This window comes from Thamnophis sirtalis, unplaced genomic scaffold (genome assembly GCF_051295495.1).
Source record: "Thamnophis sirtalis isolate CommonGarterSnake01/CBP01778 unplaced genomic scaffold, rThaSir2_p1.2 scaffold_3, whole genome shotgun sequence".
Taxonomy (NCBI): Eukaryota; Metazoa; Chordata; class Lepidosauria; order Squamata; family Natricidae; genus Thamnophis; species Thamnophis sirtalis.
In genome coordinates, this window is record NW_028261383.1 from 13,567,421 (window position 1) to 13,581,918 (window position 14,498).

Consider the following 14,498-nt stretch of genomic DNA (forward strand, 5'->3'; position numbering starts at 1 on the left):
AATTCTTAACTGTCCATTGTTTTCCTCCCCCCCCGCCCCCACCAGTGAGACTGGTCTGTCAGGGCAATTTGTGTACCAAAATATGGGATGGAGCATACTGTTTCCACTCTCATCTTTCAGCCCCAATCCAGGAGCCTTCGTAGGCAGTCGCTTTTGTGACAAACTATTTTTGCGTTGAATTTATATTTACCAACAAAGAAATAAAGGAAGACTACTGTAGATCTATTTCAAGCTATTTAGCTGTCATCAGCTAGCCGTACCCTTCTGGGATTCGAAGTAGCCTGGGTTTGAATCCCAGAAGGATATGGCTAGCTGATGAGAGCTAAACAGCTTGAAATAGATTTATACTAATCTCCTTTTATTTCTTTGTCGGTAAATATAAATTGTCCATTGTTTGCATTCAAGGTCTCAAAACCGCCTGAAATGATAGTATGACCATTGTGCAGGCTCCCCGTGGGATCCCCAATGTTGCTGAAGACACCATGTTTTCAGGGCCTTTTTGAAAGGCTCACAGGGGCCTCGTGGGAAATGATGATTATGAGCTTTTTCTCTGCACTGCAGGGGGAGATGTATAGATTTCCCATTGAACTATTTTTTTCTTTCCAAATGGACAGGTCAGAATATCTCTGACTCCTTCGGATGACTTTGAGGCATTTCCTATAGAGAAGATGGAGGATTCCTATTGTATCTGTGCAAACGGAAGACAAACGGTGTCATGGTTGATGACCCCTAAAATTCTAGGTAAGCGGCAACTCTAACAGTGGAGCCATTACTTAGAAGATGATCTTTTCCCTCCATGTGTAACGTAAATCAAGGAGCAGAGTTTTAATTATATCATTTCCTCCTAAGGATTGTAATGCATGTGAGAAAGACCTTGGGAGACTGAGCAAAGAGACACTGCCTAGGGTACGGTCAGCTAGGAGACTGCATCACCCACAGGTGTACAGAAGGCAGGGCAAGAGGCTCAGAAGGGATCCTCTCTAGTTTCTTGGGCTATAAAGTGGGAGATCTATACTAGATTCTACGTACAAGATTCTACTAATGTAGATTTACAATGAAATAGAATTAGTGCATCAGGTTGTTTTTCCTGTCTGATCCACCTAGTAAGGCTGACATGGGTCTTACAAGTCTGAAAGTTCAATTCTCCCGCTGTCTCCTTTACAACCCGAGAAACTAGGGAGGGTCTCTTCTCATCCTCTTGCATCTCCCCACTATCCAGCTGCAGGCTCTGCTGTTCCATACTTGAGGCAGGGTCTCTGTGCCCAATCTACAATATAAAGGTAACATATTGTAATGAGGTGAGCCATTTTTGTTCCAGGGGAGATACACCTCAAAGCAAGTGCAGAGGCCGTGACCTCAGATCAGCTCTGTGGAAATGAAGTAGTGGAGGTGCCCAACGTTGGAACCAAAGACACCGTGATCAAGTCATTATTAGTTGAGGTATGTGGGATGCTTTAAACCCAGGCTGGGTAATGAGGTGACACAGACGTCTGGGTAAAGCGGTGGTGGATATCTGTGCTAAAATGTCAGAGATGATTCTGAGGAAAATATTTATTTATTTATTTATTTATTTATTTATTTATTTATTTATTTATTTATTTATTTATTAGACTTATATGCCTAAAAAACTAAAGCAGAGGTATCAAACTCAAGTCCCGGGTTGCTTAGATCTGGCCTGTGGGGCCACTCTGGAAACAGGATGGCCCATGGTGCCTCTATCAGTAAAAATGGAGCTCACAACGGGCATACACAGCCCTCCCGAGCTCCGTTTTTGCTGGCAGGGTGTTGCAGGAGGCCATCGCAACTGAAAATAGAGGTCCCAAAGGCCATGAGAGACCCTCCCAAGCTCTGTTTTCACTGGCAGAGGGTTGCAGGAGGCTGTCGCAGCTGAAAATGGAGGTCATGGAGCCACAAGCGGCTCTCCTCGATGGGCCGGGGTGGACGTGGCTAGGGTGGGCATGGCCTGCTCAACATCACTCGTGTCAGGGGCGCCTGTGGTGACCTGAGGGCTCTGCCAGGGAAAATGGGCTCCCGAGCTCCATTTTTGGCTGTGACAGCATCCTTGCAACTCTTTGACAGTAAAAACAGAGCTCACGCAGGGTGTCTGTGGCCCTCGCAAACTCCATTTTCACTGGCAGAGTCCTTCGCTGTTTCCAGGGTGGCCCCATGGGTCAATTTTAGCACCCCACAGGCCAAATCCACTCCCTGGGCCTTGAGTTTGACACCCCTGATCTACAGCAAGATTAATGTAGGCACAATGATGGAAAGAGCTGAGGTGGCGCAGTGGTTAGGGTGCAGTACTGCAGGCCACTTCAGCTGACTGTTATCTGCAGTTCAGCGGTTCTAATCTCACCGGCTCAAGGTTGACTCAGCCTTCCATCCTTCTGAGGTGGGTGAAATGAGGACCCAGACTGTGGGGGCGATATGCTGACTCTGTAAACCACTCAGAGAGGGCTGAAAGCTCTATGAAGCAGTATATAAGTCTAACTGCTATTGCTATTGCTATTGCTAACCTAATGAAACTCCCACAGTGGAGAAAGGAATTTTGAAAATATCCAAATTTGCTCTTTTGAGTAGAGAGAGAAAAAACAATAAAACCCTTTTTGAAAGACTGGACACCTCACATGGATTTTTTGCTAAAAAAAATGTCATAATTTCTGGTTTTGAGGATTGAAGATGTGGACTAAGTGAAGGGTTGAAGGAATTTGTATAGTAACTAACAGGGAGGGAAGGATATAACATTTCTCCATCAGTCTAAAAGCCCAAACTAACATTCGTTTCCTAGTCACATGGATAAAACTTTCCTTTCCTTCAAGGGACCAAGCAAGTAGATCTTTATGGGGCTGTTCAATACAACTGAAAACAGAAATTTCATTTGCAATAGTGGTGAACATCTGTAGCTCGGGTGTAGAATGAGGATGAAAGTTCGTTCTCTGAGCTTCTGGGTTGGTTTCCGAATGTTTCGTTACCAGGCTAGATAATAAAATTACCAAACTCCCCTAAACTCCACTGAAGATGTTATGCAGCCTGGTAATGAAAAGTTCGGAAACCAACCCACAAGCTCGGAGAACGAACCTTCACCCTCAGAAATTACCTTGTTCAGAAACAACACAAAGCAATTCTGTGTTGAGGTATCCAGTGATATGAATTCTAAGTGCTCCTCTTGATGGTTCATCTCTCTCGTTACTTGTTTCAACTGCATTTCCTCTTGGTGCTCGTCTACTTAACTCAGACGTTATGTCCACAGCGATTTTTCTAAGTGACTCTAACACTCTCCGTTTTTCCTTCCCTTTCTTTTCTGCTGAAGCCTGAAGGGATCGAGAAAGAAGTGGTGTTCAACTCTCTTCTCTGTGCACCTGGTATGTTGCCCTTGTAGACACAGATCTTAACTTACTCTAAATGCTCTTTTCAAAAAGAATATCACCACCTCCCTAACCCAAACATTCATGAAAGCCTAGATGAGAGGAAGGAGTGGGGGGAAAGGATATAAATATTGGAAGTGGTCTCTTGAACAATTTGATTCCTGCCAAAATCCCTATTGTAGCTTAACTTTATAAACAGAATGTATACCAAGAGTCCAGTTAGAATAGCAGTGCCAGGGACACCATGATCTAACTTCTCTTTTTGTTTCTCTTTTATAGGAGAACCCAAGTCCAAATCTTTTCCTCTGACGTTACCGGAGAATGTTGTAGAAGGCTCAGCCAAGGCCTCCTTTTGTGTGCTGGGTAAGTGAGATACCGTGCTACACAATTTGGAAATCAATTCTGTCCTTACCACATAAGGTCCCTGGGTCAGTCTGGAAGCTGCTCCAATTCCATAGACAAATAGTCCTTGACTTACCATTTCAAGAGGCAACTGGACTTTCTGGTTTTTCTTTGAAGATATTTTGCTTCTCATTTAAGAAACTTCTTCAGCTCCGACTGGATGATGTGGAATGGAAGGATTTATACTCCTTGCAGACAGCTGGTCATTTGCATCCTTTTAGCAGGACGTTAAGATCCCGGAGGTTTATCTGTGTCCTCAGCGTCACCTGAGTGGTACAAATTGGTGTGGAGCCTCCTTGGAACTGTTGAAAGGCCTGTGTTGTAGATTGGAGATAGATAACATCATATCCCTCCCTCTCTATTGAGAGTGGACTATTCAATTTTGATACAGATGGCCTTTTTGACCCCTCTTTCAAACCAGCGGTCCTCTCTGTCCAAAATATGGACTTTTCTGTCTTCAAAAGAGTGGTGCGTGTCTTTTAAATGCAGGTGGACTGCTGAAAATAGTCCTGATGTGTTTGTTCCCCCATATTGGGCCACGTGTTTATCAAAATTCAAATGCTTGGCAACTGACTCATATTTATGACGGTTGCAGTGTCCTGGGGTCATGTGATCAGCTTCTGTGACCTGACAAAGTCAGTGAGGAAGCCAGGTTCACTTAACAATCATGTTACTAATTTAAGAATTGCAGTGATTCAGTTCTTAACAACTGTGGCAAGAAACTATCACACTTAGCAATGGAAATTTTGGGCTCAATTGTGATCATGAGCTGAGGATTATCTGTGTGATCCATGGCTGACAGTTTTCCATTAAGCCTGGGCTGAGTGCTCTTTAAGCCAACCCCTGGCACTGATTCACTTAACAATGGTGGCAAGAAATATCATAAAAAGGGCATAATTCACTTAGGTGAGCAACATATATTTTGGGCTCAGTTATGGTTGTAAATTGAAAACTACCTGTATTCCAGCATGTTAGATAGTCACTGCAGTTGGCAGTTTGGGGGCGATGGGTTAAATGTAAGAATCTGCCTCAGCTACCTCTTCAGGAAAGCATAACTCTTGAAACAATTGGCATTCTGAAAGGAAATTTTAGGGGGAGAAAGTGTTTGCAGAGAGGTCAGGTGAAATCTGAAGTTCCCATGCAAAGCATTAAGCTATTCTTCCCATTCAAATCCCACCACAGTGGTCCCCGGTCCACCAGTAGCCAATACAGTGCCTCCAAAGTGTTTTGAGAACTCTGAGGTGTTACTTTGATAATGGTTCATCCAAAGGATGCCGTGACCTTGGTAACAGGCGACAGTTGGCTTGGAGGCATCTATCACGTTGACTTGGTCCCTCTCCCTAAATCCCATGTGATTACAGCAAAAGCAAGCAAAGAATCTTGCCCCAGATGGCAATTTTCTCCCCCTTGGAATGGCAACGTTGGCAAGGGACTTGATACTAAGATTGCAAGAAAATTGCAAAAATTCTCTGGGTATTCAAACAGTGAGGGGGGGAAATCAAAGTTGGCAAGATCCTCTCCATCATATGGCCTCTTCTTTCCCTTTCTCAGGAGACATTTTAGGAGGAGCGATAAAGAATCTCAATCAGCTTCTCAAGATGCCCTACGGCTGTGGGGAGCAGAACATGGCCCTCTTTGCCCCCAATATCTACATCCTGAAATATCTCAATAACACTGGACAACTGACGGAGGAGATCAAAGCCAAGGCTGTTGGATACCTAGAGGCTGGTGAGAAGCATCCCACGGGAATTTTCCTCTCACTTTTTACCTGCTGCAGTTGGGAACTTTCAAAGGCTCGATCGACAAATCGGTCACTGGTATTGATACAGGAGGTTGTAAATTCAACAGATTAGGCTGACTGAGACACTTGGAATCTTTCCGGATGTTGGGAACAAGAGACATTAGTAATATAGAGAACCAGTTTGGGTATCTCCACTCCTGCGTGCACTCCTGGCCCCACAACAGCTGGCCAGGGGGGTCACGTGAGAATGTTAATGTTTAATAAATTTATATGCCACCCAATCCCGAAGGACTCCGGGTGGCTTACATAAAAAGAATTTAAAAGAGTACTAAAAAATTTTTTAAAAAAGAAAGACAAGGCAAGTTAAAAGACACAACATGCACTCAACCTTAGTGGGGCTGGACCTCATTCAAGAGGTCAACAGCCCCAGGCCTGCCGGAAAAGCCAGGTCTTAATAGACTTTTGGAAGGCCGCGAGAGTGGGGAGGATCCGGATCTCTGGGGGTAGATCATTCCATAGGGCCAGGGCAGCTACAGAGAAGGCCCTTCCCCGAGGAGCCGCCAGATGACATTGTCTAGTCGACGGCACCCAAAGAAGGCCCATCCTGTGAGATCTTATTGGACGCTGGGAGGTATGTGGCAGAAGACGGTCTCGTAGACATCCAGGTCCTAAGCCATGTAGGGCTATAAAGGTAATAACCAGCACCTTGAAGCGTGTTCGGAGACCGATCGGGAGCCAGTGCAGCTCACGGAGGATGGGTGTAACATGGTTGTATCTCGGTACACCCAATATCGCTCGCGTGGCTGTGTTCTGGACCAGTTGTAGTCTCCGAACACTTTTCAGGGGCAGCCCCATGTAGAGAAGGAGGGTCGTCTTCAGGGAAGCGACCACTGCGACTTGTGCTCACTCCTCAGCTGCGGGCCTGTCCCCCTTTCTGTCGTACCCTCCTCCTGGATCCCATTTCCACCCCATCAGCCTTCATGTTAGAGTGGTTGGCATTGGCCACGGCTGGGTTGGGCCAGTTTCTTGGGGTGGAGAGCAGGTCATGTGACCACATCGGCAGGGAGCTTTAGGAGAGGGGTCAAAGGGCTCCAGAGCCACGGGTTGCTGACACCCACCCTAGGGAGGTGGGACCCAGAAGAAGGGCCTTCTCCGTGGTCTCTCTCTCTCTCTGGAACATCATTGCTCCAGAGATTAGAACGGCCCCCACTCTAATACTCATCAAGAAGGTGCTGGAGATCTGGTTCTGCCAGCAAGCCTGGGGAACCCAAAGCTGGATGGAGCCCATTAAATGGCTCGTGTGATCTGTTGTCGCTGGGACGAGGGGCGATTTTATAATATCATATTAATTTATTTGATTTTTTAAATTAATTTTATAGTTTTAAACGAGGTTTTATATTCTGTAAGCTGCCTTGAGTCGCCATGGGTGAATAGGCAGCAATATAAATTCAATAAATCATTGAATTAAAATTATAAATGAACAAACAAAATGTGTAAAAATTAGGAACATTGAACATTAAGCACCCAGTTGCCAAAGGTCAGTGTCCAAGGGATCATAAAGGGAATCTTTGAAAGAGGTTAGTCAAGCCAACTGAATAATATTTCCAAATGTGATTTGGAGATTCAAAGCCAGTTTGGCTCAATTTCCAAGTCAAACTGACTATTCGAAATGAATCACAACTTGAAGGAAATATTTCACTTGGGTTTAGAAGCGCACAGGCTGCTCTGCTCCCTTCTAATTTCCCTCTTTTACTTCAGGTTATCAAAGGCAACTGAACTACAAGCATCCCGATGGTTCTTACAGCACTTTTGGAAAAGGTTCAGAGGAAGGGAACACTTGGTAAGATTTCTTTGTTCGTCAGGCTGTGTTTATCAAGCTTTCTGCAATGATGGATTAACCAAATCGACATTCAGAAAATTCAGGAGCCATAAAGGGAATATTGACATGATGGATCCTTGAGGCTCTCTGAGCTTACTTGTTTTTCTTACCCTGACAAAATAATATCATCAGTACTGGCAAGGTGTGTTGTTTGCTGTCAGTTTATATTCTGGTATGTTAACTGTCTGTGTGGGTGGGAGCAGTCTTAGAGATTGAAGAGAAACGTGGTAACCATATCAAGTGGCGGCATACTCGGGAATAGTTTAAAAAATGAAGATAACTCTGCAACCACCACATTGCCGGTGAAAAAGGGGGCTTTGATTGCCCCGTTATAGCTGCCTTCCTAACTTTCTTGATACCTTCTTTCAATGGGTTCTTCAATCCCAAGAGGGCTAAAGATTGTAGGATCATGGGAACTAGAAAAAGAAAAATGAGGTTCTCCTGTGCTCTGGGCTGTCTTGCAGGTTGACGGCCTTCGTGCTGAAATCTTTTGCTCAGGCGAGATCCATAATCTTTGTGGAAGACAAGCACATCAACGACGCTCAGAACTTCCTGACACAGCAGCAGGAGGATAATGGATGCTTTCGGAGCACTGGGTCTCTTTTTAACAATGCCCTCAAGGTACAAGAAGTGGGGCGGGAGAAAAGGGAGACAAGTCTTTGGAAATGAGAGTTGGGTGTCAGGCTTCCAAAAGATGCCCTAATTGATTCATGAGCCTTGAGTCAAGTTTCAAAAGAAAACCAGTCATTTATTAGGAGCATTTTGGCAATACCTTTTTTTGTAGTCAGATCTGAGCCTCATTTGAATTATAGCTGAACTTTACCCTTATTCCTTCCCTCCTTTCAGTCTGTATCATAAATCACATTCTCCAATGAGGTGCACTCCCACAAGCCTGCTGTAGTAATCTGAGATCCGACTCTAGCCGAAGGTATGCGTAGAATGCGCTCCCACAGTTTCCTCACCATGGAAACTTTATGAGTTGACATTGGCTATATTGGGAATACTTGACTTGTAACCACAATTGGACTGAAATTTTGGACCTTAAATGATATAATCATTTAAGCAAGGCATCACATGATCAAACTGATTTTACAACCATTTTTACTGTACTTGTTAAACAAATTACTATAGTTGTTAAACCAGACTAGTTTCCACGATTCACTTTTTTTGTCTGAAATTGGCCAGGAAGGTTGCATATTGTGATCACACAAGACTGTTGTAAATACAGTTGCCAAATACCCAAATTGAGAGGGTGGGGTGAGTGATATGAGTCGTAGTTTTGAGGATGCACTGAAAGCCGGTTTCTCCAAGGCTGTTGCAACTTTGGACCATCATTAAGTGAATGAGCTCAAGAAGGAATATGAATTGAAGATACAGATTGAGTTGGTTTGGCCATATAGAGAATGATTGGGAATTACTCTGGATTTCTAATATGGAAGAAAATATGGAACTATCTTTTTGTTTATGAACTAGAACATTATTGACAAAACAGAAAGACTTGTGAATATTCAGTAGTCAGGATTTAATGTTTTACACAAAAAACGGACAGATATGTGCAGCATCCATGTGCATTAGCTATGCACTTTGGGATGAGAACCCTTCGAATGGTGCTGGAGTTTGAATGGATTGCCAGAAAAATTACAGACTACAAAACCATTTGCACTTCTGTTTGAGATGCAGACAGTACAGATTCAGCCTCAACTGTCTGCGCCTGCCTTCAACAGTGAATGGACACAGGACACAAAACTTCCTGCAACCAAGCCATTTGCACTACTCAGGTGACCCTGAGAACACAGATAAACCTCCTAGTGGCCTCAGTGACTCACTAAGAGAATTCAAATGACCAGCTGTCTGCAAGGAATGTAAATCCTTCCATTCCCTACCATCCAGTCAGAGCCGAAGAAGCTTCTTGGATGAGAAGTGAAATGTCTTCAAAAGAAAAGACAAGAAAGTCCAGTTGCCTCCTGAAAAAGCACCATTAGGATTTCTCTATTGCTCAGTTCCCAAGACTCCATGATTTCTTGTGAGGGAGATATCATATAGATATGGAAGATGCTAGAAGATGGTGGAAGTTCTTTGTATAATAGGTGCAGCTGATCTCTCTCTCTCTCTCTCCTGCAGGGGGGAGTTGATGACCTGACTACTCTTTCAACTTACATCATCATTGCGTTGCTGGAAGTGCCGCTACCTCCCACTGTAAGTGTGCAAAGTGCAACCATGATAGCAGTGAGGAAAAACATGTTCAAGTTCCCACTTGGTCATGGAGTTCACAATCATTTAGGCTACTGAAATAGACTGTATCTGACCAGCTTCATGGCACACGCAAAGCCACGTCATAGTCTGATGAAGCCAAAATGTAGCTGTATAAGCTGAATAAGCCCGATTATGTCTTCCTTATCTCTCCTCTTCTCCAATCAATTCTGTCCTTTTCTCCCTCCACTCAATTAAGAGGCACGGTGGCTCAGTGGCTTAATCTCAGAGATGGTCTCAATGCTGGTGGTTTGAGCTGAAGCCCTCTGTGGCAGGATGAGCTCCTGTCACTTGCCTTAGCTTCTGTCCACCTAACAATTCAAAAGCATGTTTTATGCAACTAAATAGATAGGCACTACTTTGGTGAGGAGACAACCTGTTGCTCTGTGCAGGCAATCAGATTTCTGACAGTCTTGAACTTTTTCAGTTGTGCCTATTTGTGAGGCAGCTCCGGGAAGGGAGGGGGCCTTGGGTGAAGCGGCAGGAAGAACAGCTCGACTTTCTCTTTGGTGTAAAGCCAGCTCAAACTCCTGTGGCGCACATTGGGAAATTTCATTTCCAAGTGGTGATTTACTTTAGCTTCTGCTTAATTGCAAATGACCACGACACTGGTAATAGAAGGTGGAGATGAATATGCTTTGTATACTGCTATATTGACTTCCATTAAACGTCTTCTCCTCTGCAGCATTCCGTGGTGCAAAATGCTTTAGTTTGCCTGGAGAAGGCGACTGAAGCAAAAGAGATCCACATTTATCTCCGGGCTCTGCTGGCGTACGCTTTTGCTTTGGCGGGGAAGGAGGAGAAGAGGCAAGAAATGCTGGACTCCCTTCTAAAAGTAGCTGTGAAAGACGGTGAGAAATGAGTTCTTTGTTATGAAAATTAGGTACCCTCCAAAGAAATCGGAGATGTGCAACAAACCTTACTGGCATGCAAAGAATAATGTTTATTGGACCCCCGGTCAAGAAAAGTGTCTATAGCCCCAAGTGTCAGAATTCCAAGTAATAGACCCAAAGCAATCAAAACCTTGAGGCCTAGAGTTTCCTCAAAGTATGAATTTGTTAGGAATGGCATATTGGCACAGTTGGTGAAAACCAGACTCTGAAGGACCTGAGGTTTTCCCCATACGAATCAAAATCCAAAGTTTCCCCAGGTCACGTGTTCATCACATGGTCCAATCAGGTCGCAGTCCCAACTCTGGCTGGCTTTTGTCTGAGCCCTTCCAATACCTGGTAGGAACATCCTTAGCGCCCATGGGAAAGAATGCTATTTTGGCTACACAGCCCATCCCCCTTCGCCAATTATCTCTATCTCCCCCCTTACGTTCCCACAGCTCCAACCGGCCTCACTGTGGCAGCCCTGAAGATGATCCCAAAATGGCTGTGTTTTTTTTATCTAGGATTATATTTTATTTATTTATTTATTACATGTATTTGCTGCCCATCTCAGTAAATAAGAGTGGAGGCATACACTGATTCCATGAATAACTAACTAATGACCACTGGAAGGAAATAAGTGGGCAGATGAGCTGAAGAAGATGTGCCTTCTGGCCATGAATTGAGTTTCTGACATTAGTATCATTTTAGCACTCAACATCTTATATCCCTTTATCATGATGGCCCCAAGTGTTTTTCATACATACATACGTATTTATTTATTTATTTATTTATTTATTTATTTATTTATTTATCATAAATATTTATTTAGTAAATGTACTTGCTGCCCATCTCATTATATAAAGATGAAAGCATACACTGATTCCACGAATAACTAACTAATAAACATTGGAAGGAAATCAGAGGTCAGGTCCCTGCAGGGATGCTGCCATTCCGAAGGAGAGGAGGGATTCTTCATGGGGTGAATGCTTTCGCTTTGGCTGTAACTGCATGGGAATTAGGGAAGGGGACTGGAGTGTCAGGATGGCAATAGCAATAGCAATAGCAATAGCAGTAGACTTATATACCGCTTCATAGGCCTTTCAGGCCTCTCTAAGCGGTTTACAGAGAGTCAGCATATTGCCCCCAACAATCTGGGTCCTCATTTTACCCACCTCGGAAGGATGGAAGGCTGAGTCAACCCTGAGCCGGTGAGATTTGAACCGCTGACCTGCTGATCTAGCAGTAGCCTGCAGTGCTGCATTTAACCACTGCGCCACCTTGGCTCTTAATGGACTCCCTCCCAGTCGGTTCCAGCCTGTTACCAAGGTTGCAGCATCCCCAAGGAGGAACGACTATCACCATCCTACCTCAGAGTGCTCAAAATATCTTTGCGGCATCATATTGGACACAGAGCATTGGGGTGGGGTTTGAAGAGGAAAATTAGCCTAATGCTTCTCGCACGAATTTCAGACTCCGCCTGAGTTCTCTGCAATCACTTTCTCTCAGTAAAAGTTCCTTTTGAAATGCCAATTTTTCAAGAGTCATGCTTTTCTGATAAGATAGCTGAGACGGATCTTTCTATCAATGGGCAGATAAGCTGGAGACGATACGCCTTCTGGCCATCATGGAATGAATCCTGTCACATTAGCATCATATTAACACTCTGTTAATGATCTTATTGGCCCTTATTATGATGGTAACGGGGTGATTTATTGGCTTGGGGTTCACTGAAGCCTCTCTACTTGTTAGTCCTCAACTTATGGCTGTACTTGAGCTCAGAATAATGAGTATAAGTCATTGCAGATATAAGTTGAGGCATCAGGTGGCTGGACTTAAAGTTACAGTCATTTTGTTACGACAGTCATTAAGTAAACATGGGGGTTGTTAGGAGAATTCATTTTCTAGTTTTTCACTAGAAACTGAAAGTAAAAATGCCAGTACCTGGCAAAAGCAGTCATGCTCCTAGAATGCGGCAAACAGTCGTATAGGTGAGTTGGTTGCCAGGCACCCAAAATGTGATCACATGACCATGGAAGTGTGCGTGCTTACAGGTAGTCTTCAACTTACAACACTTCGCTTAGTCCTCAACATACAACAGTTTGCCTTGACTTACAACAGTTCACTTCGTTCAGAGTTATAATGGTACTGAAAAAAGAGACATGACCATTTTTCACTCTTCTGACCGTTGTAGCATCGCCATAGTTATGATGGATGCAGTGTCCCAGAGTCACGGGATTCCCTTTAGCATTCTTCTGACCAGCAAAGACAATGGGAAAACCAGATTCAATTAACAACCGTGTTACTAATGTAATAGCTGCAGTGATTCACTTAACAACTGTAGCAAGGAAAGTCATAAAATGGAGCAAACCTCACTTAACAAATTTTTCACTTAGCATCATAAATTTTGGGCTCCATTGTGGTCCTAATTTGAATATTTTAACTCAAAAAATGGGTCATAAGTAGCTCTGAGGAGATCCGTCATAACTTTGAATAATTGTTAAGTAATCAGTTGTATGTTGAGGACTACTTGTAATGTGCTTCTCCTTTTCCCCAATTGCATACTATAACCAAATGTTTTTGTACAGATACCAGTTGTAACTTGATATATCTCTGATAGTCCTTGGACTGTGTGTGTAACCCAAAGTTAACTTCTTTCTTTGAAGAGGATGGCTCTATCCACTGGGAGAGGTCCTGGAAGCCAAAGCAGAGATCTGATTTTCCCTTCTATTTGCGTGCTCCATCCTTTGAAGTAGAGGCCACCTCCTACGTGCTCCTTGCTTTCCTGACCAAAAAACCGTCCCCGTCCGCGGAAGAATTAACAACAGCAAATGCCATTGTCAAATGGTTGACCAAACAACAGAATTCCAATGGAGGATACGCCTCTACGCAGGTATGTTTGCTCCTCACAAATTCCCAAGAGGATGTAGGAAGGAGCAGCTGGAAACGAATCTGATATGATATGCCTTGGGATGGCCTCCAGATGTGCTGGAGTCTCAGTTCCCAGGATTTCCAGCTGAGGTGTGTCATTCAAGAGAGATAACTTCCTAACTATGAGGGCAATTAACTAGTGGAACAGCTTCCCTTCAGAAATTGTGGCTGCTCCATCATTGGAAGAGACTGGACAGTCATTTATCTAAAATGGTATAGGTTCTCCTGTTTGAGCAGGGGGGTGGACTATAAAACCTCCGAGGTACCTTCCAGCTCCTATTCTGTTCTGTTCCGTTCCGTTCCATTCCATTGTCCCAAAAGTGCTTTTTTTCAAGAGGCAATTGGACTTTCTGTTTTTTTTTCTTTGAGGATGTTTCAGTTCTCTTGCAAGAAGCTTCTTCAGCTCTGGATGGGTGGTGGGAAAGAACTGAAGAAGCTTCTTGGATGAGATGCAAAATATCTTCAAAGAAAAACCAGAAGGCCCAGTTGCCTCTTGAAAAACAACCATGACCTGGATGACTGGGAATCTCCATTCCATTCCAATTTTGATTTCTCTTTCAGGATACAGTGGTGGCTCTCCAGGCCCTCTCCCAATACAGGACACTTACTTATTCCAAGGATGGCATCGATGCCAGAGTGACCTTGAGTTCAGGAGATGCTGTCCTGAGAGAATTCCATGTGGACAGGCACAACTCTCTGCTGCTCCAGTGCCAAGATCTGCCCCAAGTTCCAGGGAACTACAAGACTGAGGTGACCGGTTGCATCTTTATGAAGGTGAGAGAAGAGACCAGTGCCGCTGCCTAGTGACGATCTATTTTGCGATCCCAATGGACTTATGGGAATGCAAGTTTAGAGGAAAAGGCATGAAGAAGACATGAAGTTAAATAAGGGATGGAGAATATCTTTGAGAACATAAGAGCAGCCAGGCCATTTAGCATTTTGCTTCTCATGGTGACCACTCATGAAAAGCAGGAGACAGAACTCATAATTCTCCCATAACTTGACACGTGGGGACCTGCTGTCCTGATTCTGGAAATAACATGGAACACTGAGAGACCTGT

The 14,498-nt window shown here is 44.0% G+C and overlaps 1 protein-coding gene across 1 annotated transcript in view; it reads left to right on the forward strand.

Moving 5' to 3' along the window:
* LOC106556477 (pregnancy zone protein) overlaps positions 1-14,498 on the forward strand; it is a 71,445-nt gene that overhangs the window by 35,232 nt on the left and 21,715 nt on the right. The window contains 11 exon segments of the mRNA XM_087711344.1: positions 615-741; positions 1,319-1,440; positions 3,308-3,359; positions 3,642-3,725; positions 5,316-5,492; positions 7,264-7,345; positions 7,849-8,005; positions 9,506-9,580; positions 10,320-10,485; positions 13,173-13,399; positions 13,999-14,211. Coding sequence (XP_087567470.1) covers positions 615-741; positions 1,319-1,440; positions 3,308-3,359; positions 3,642-3,725; positions 5,316-5,492; positions 7,264-7,345; positions 7,849-8,005; positions 9,506-9,580; positions 10,320-10,485; positions 13,173-13,399; positions 13,999-14,211 — 1,482 coding nt within the window.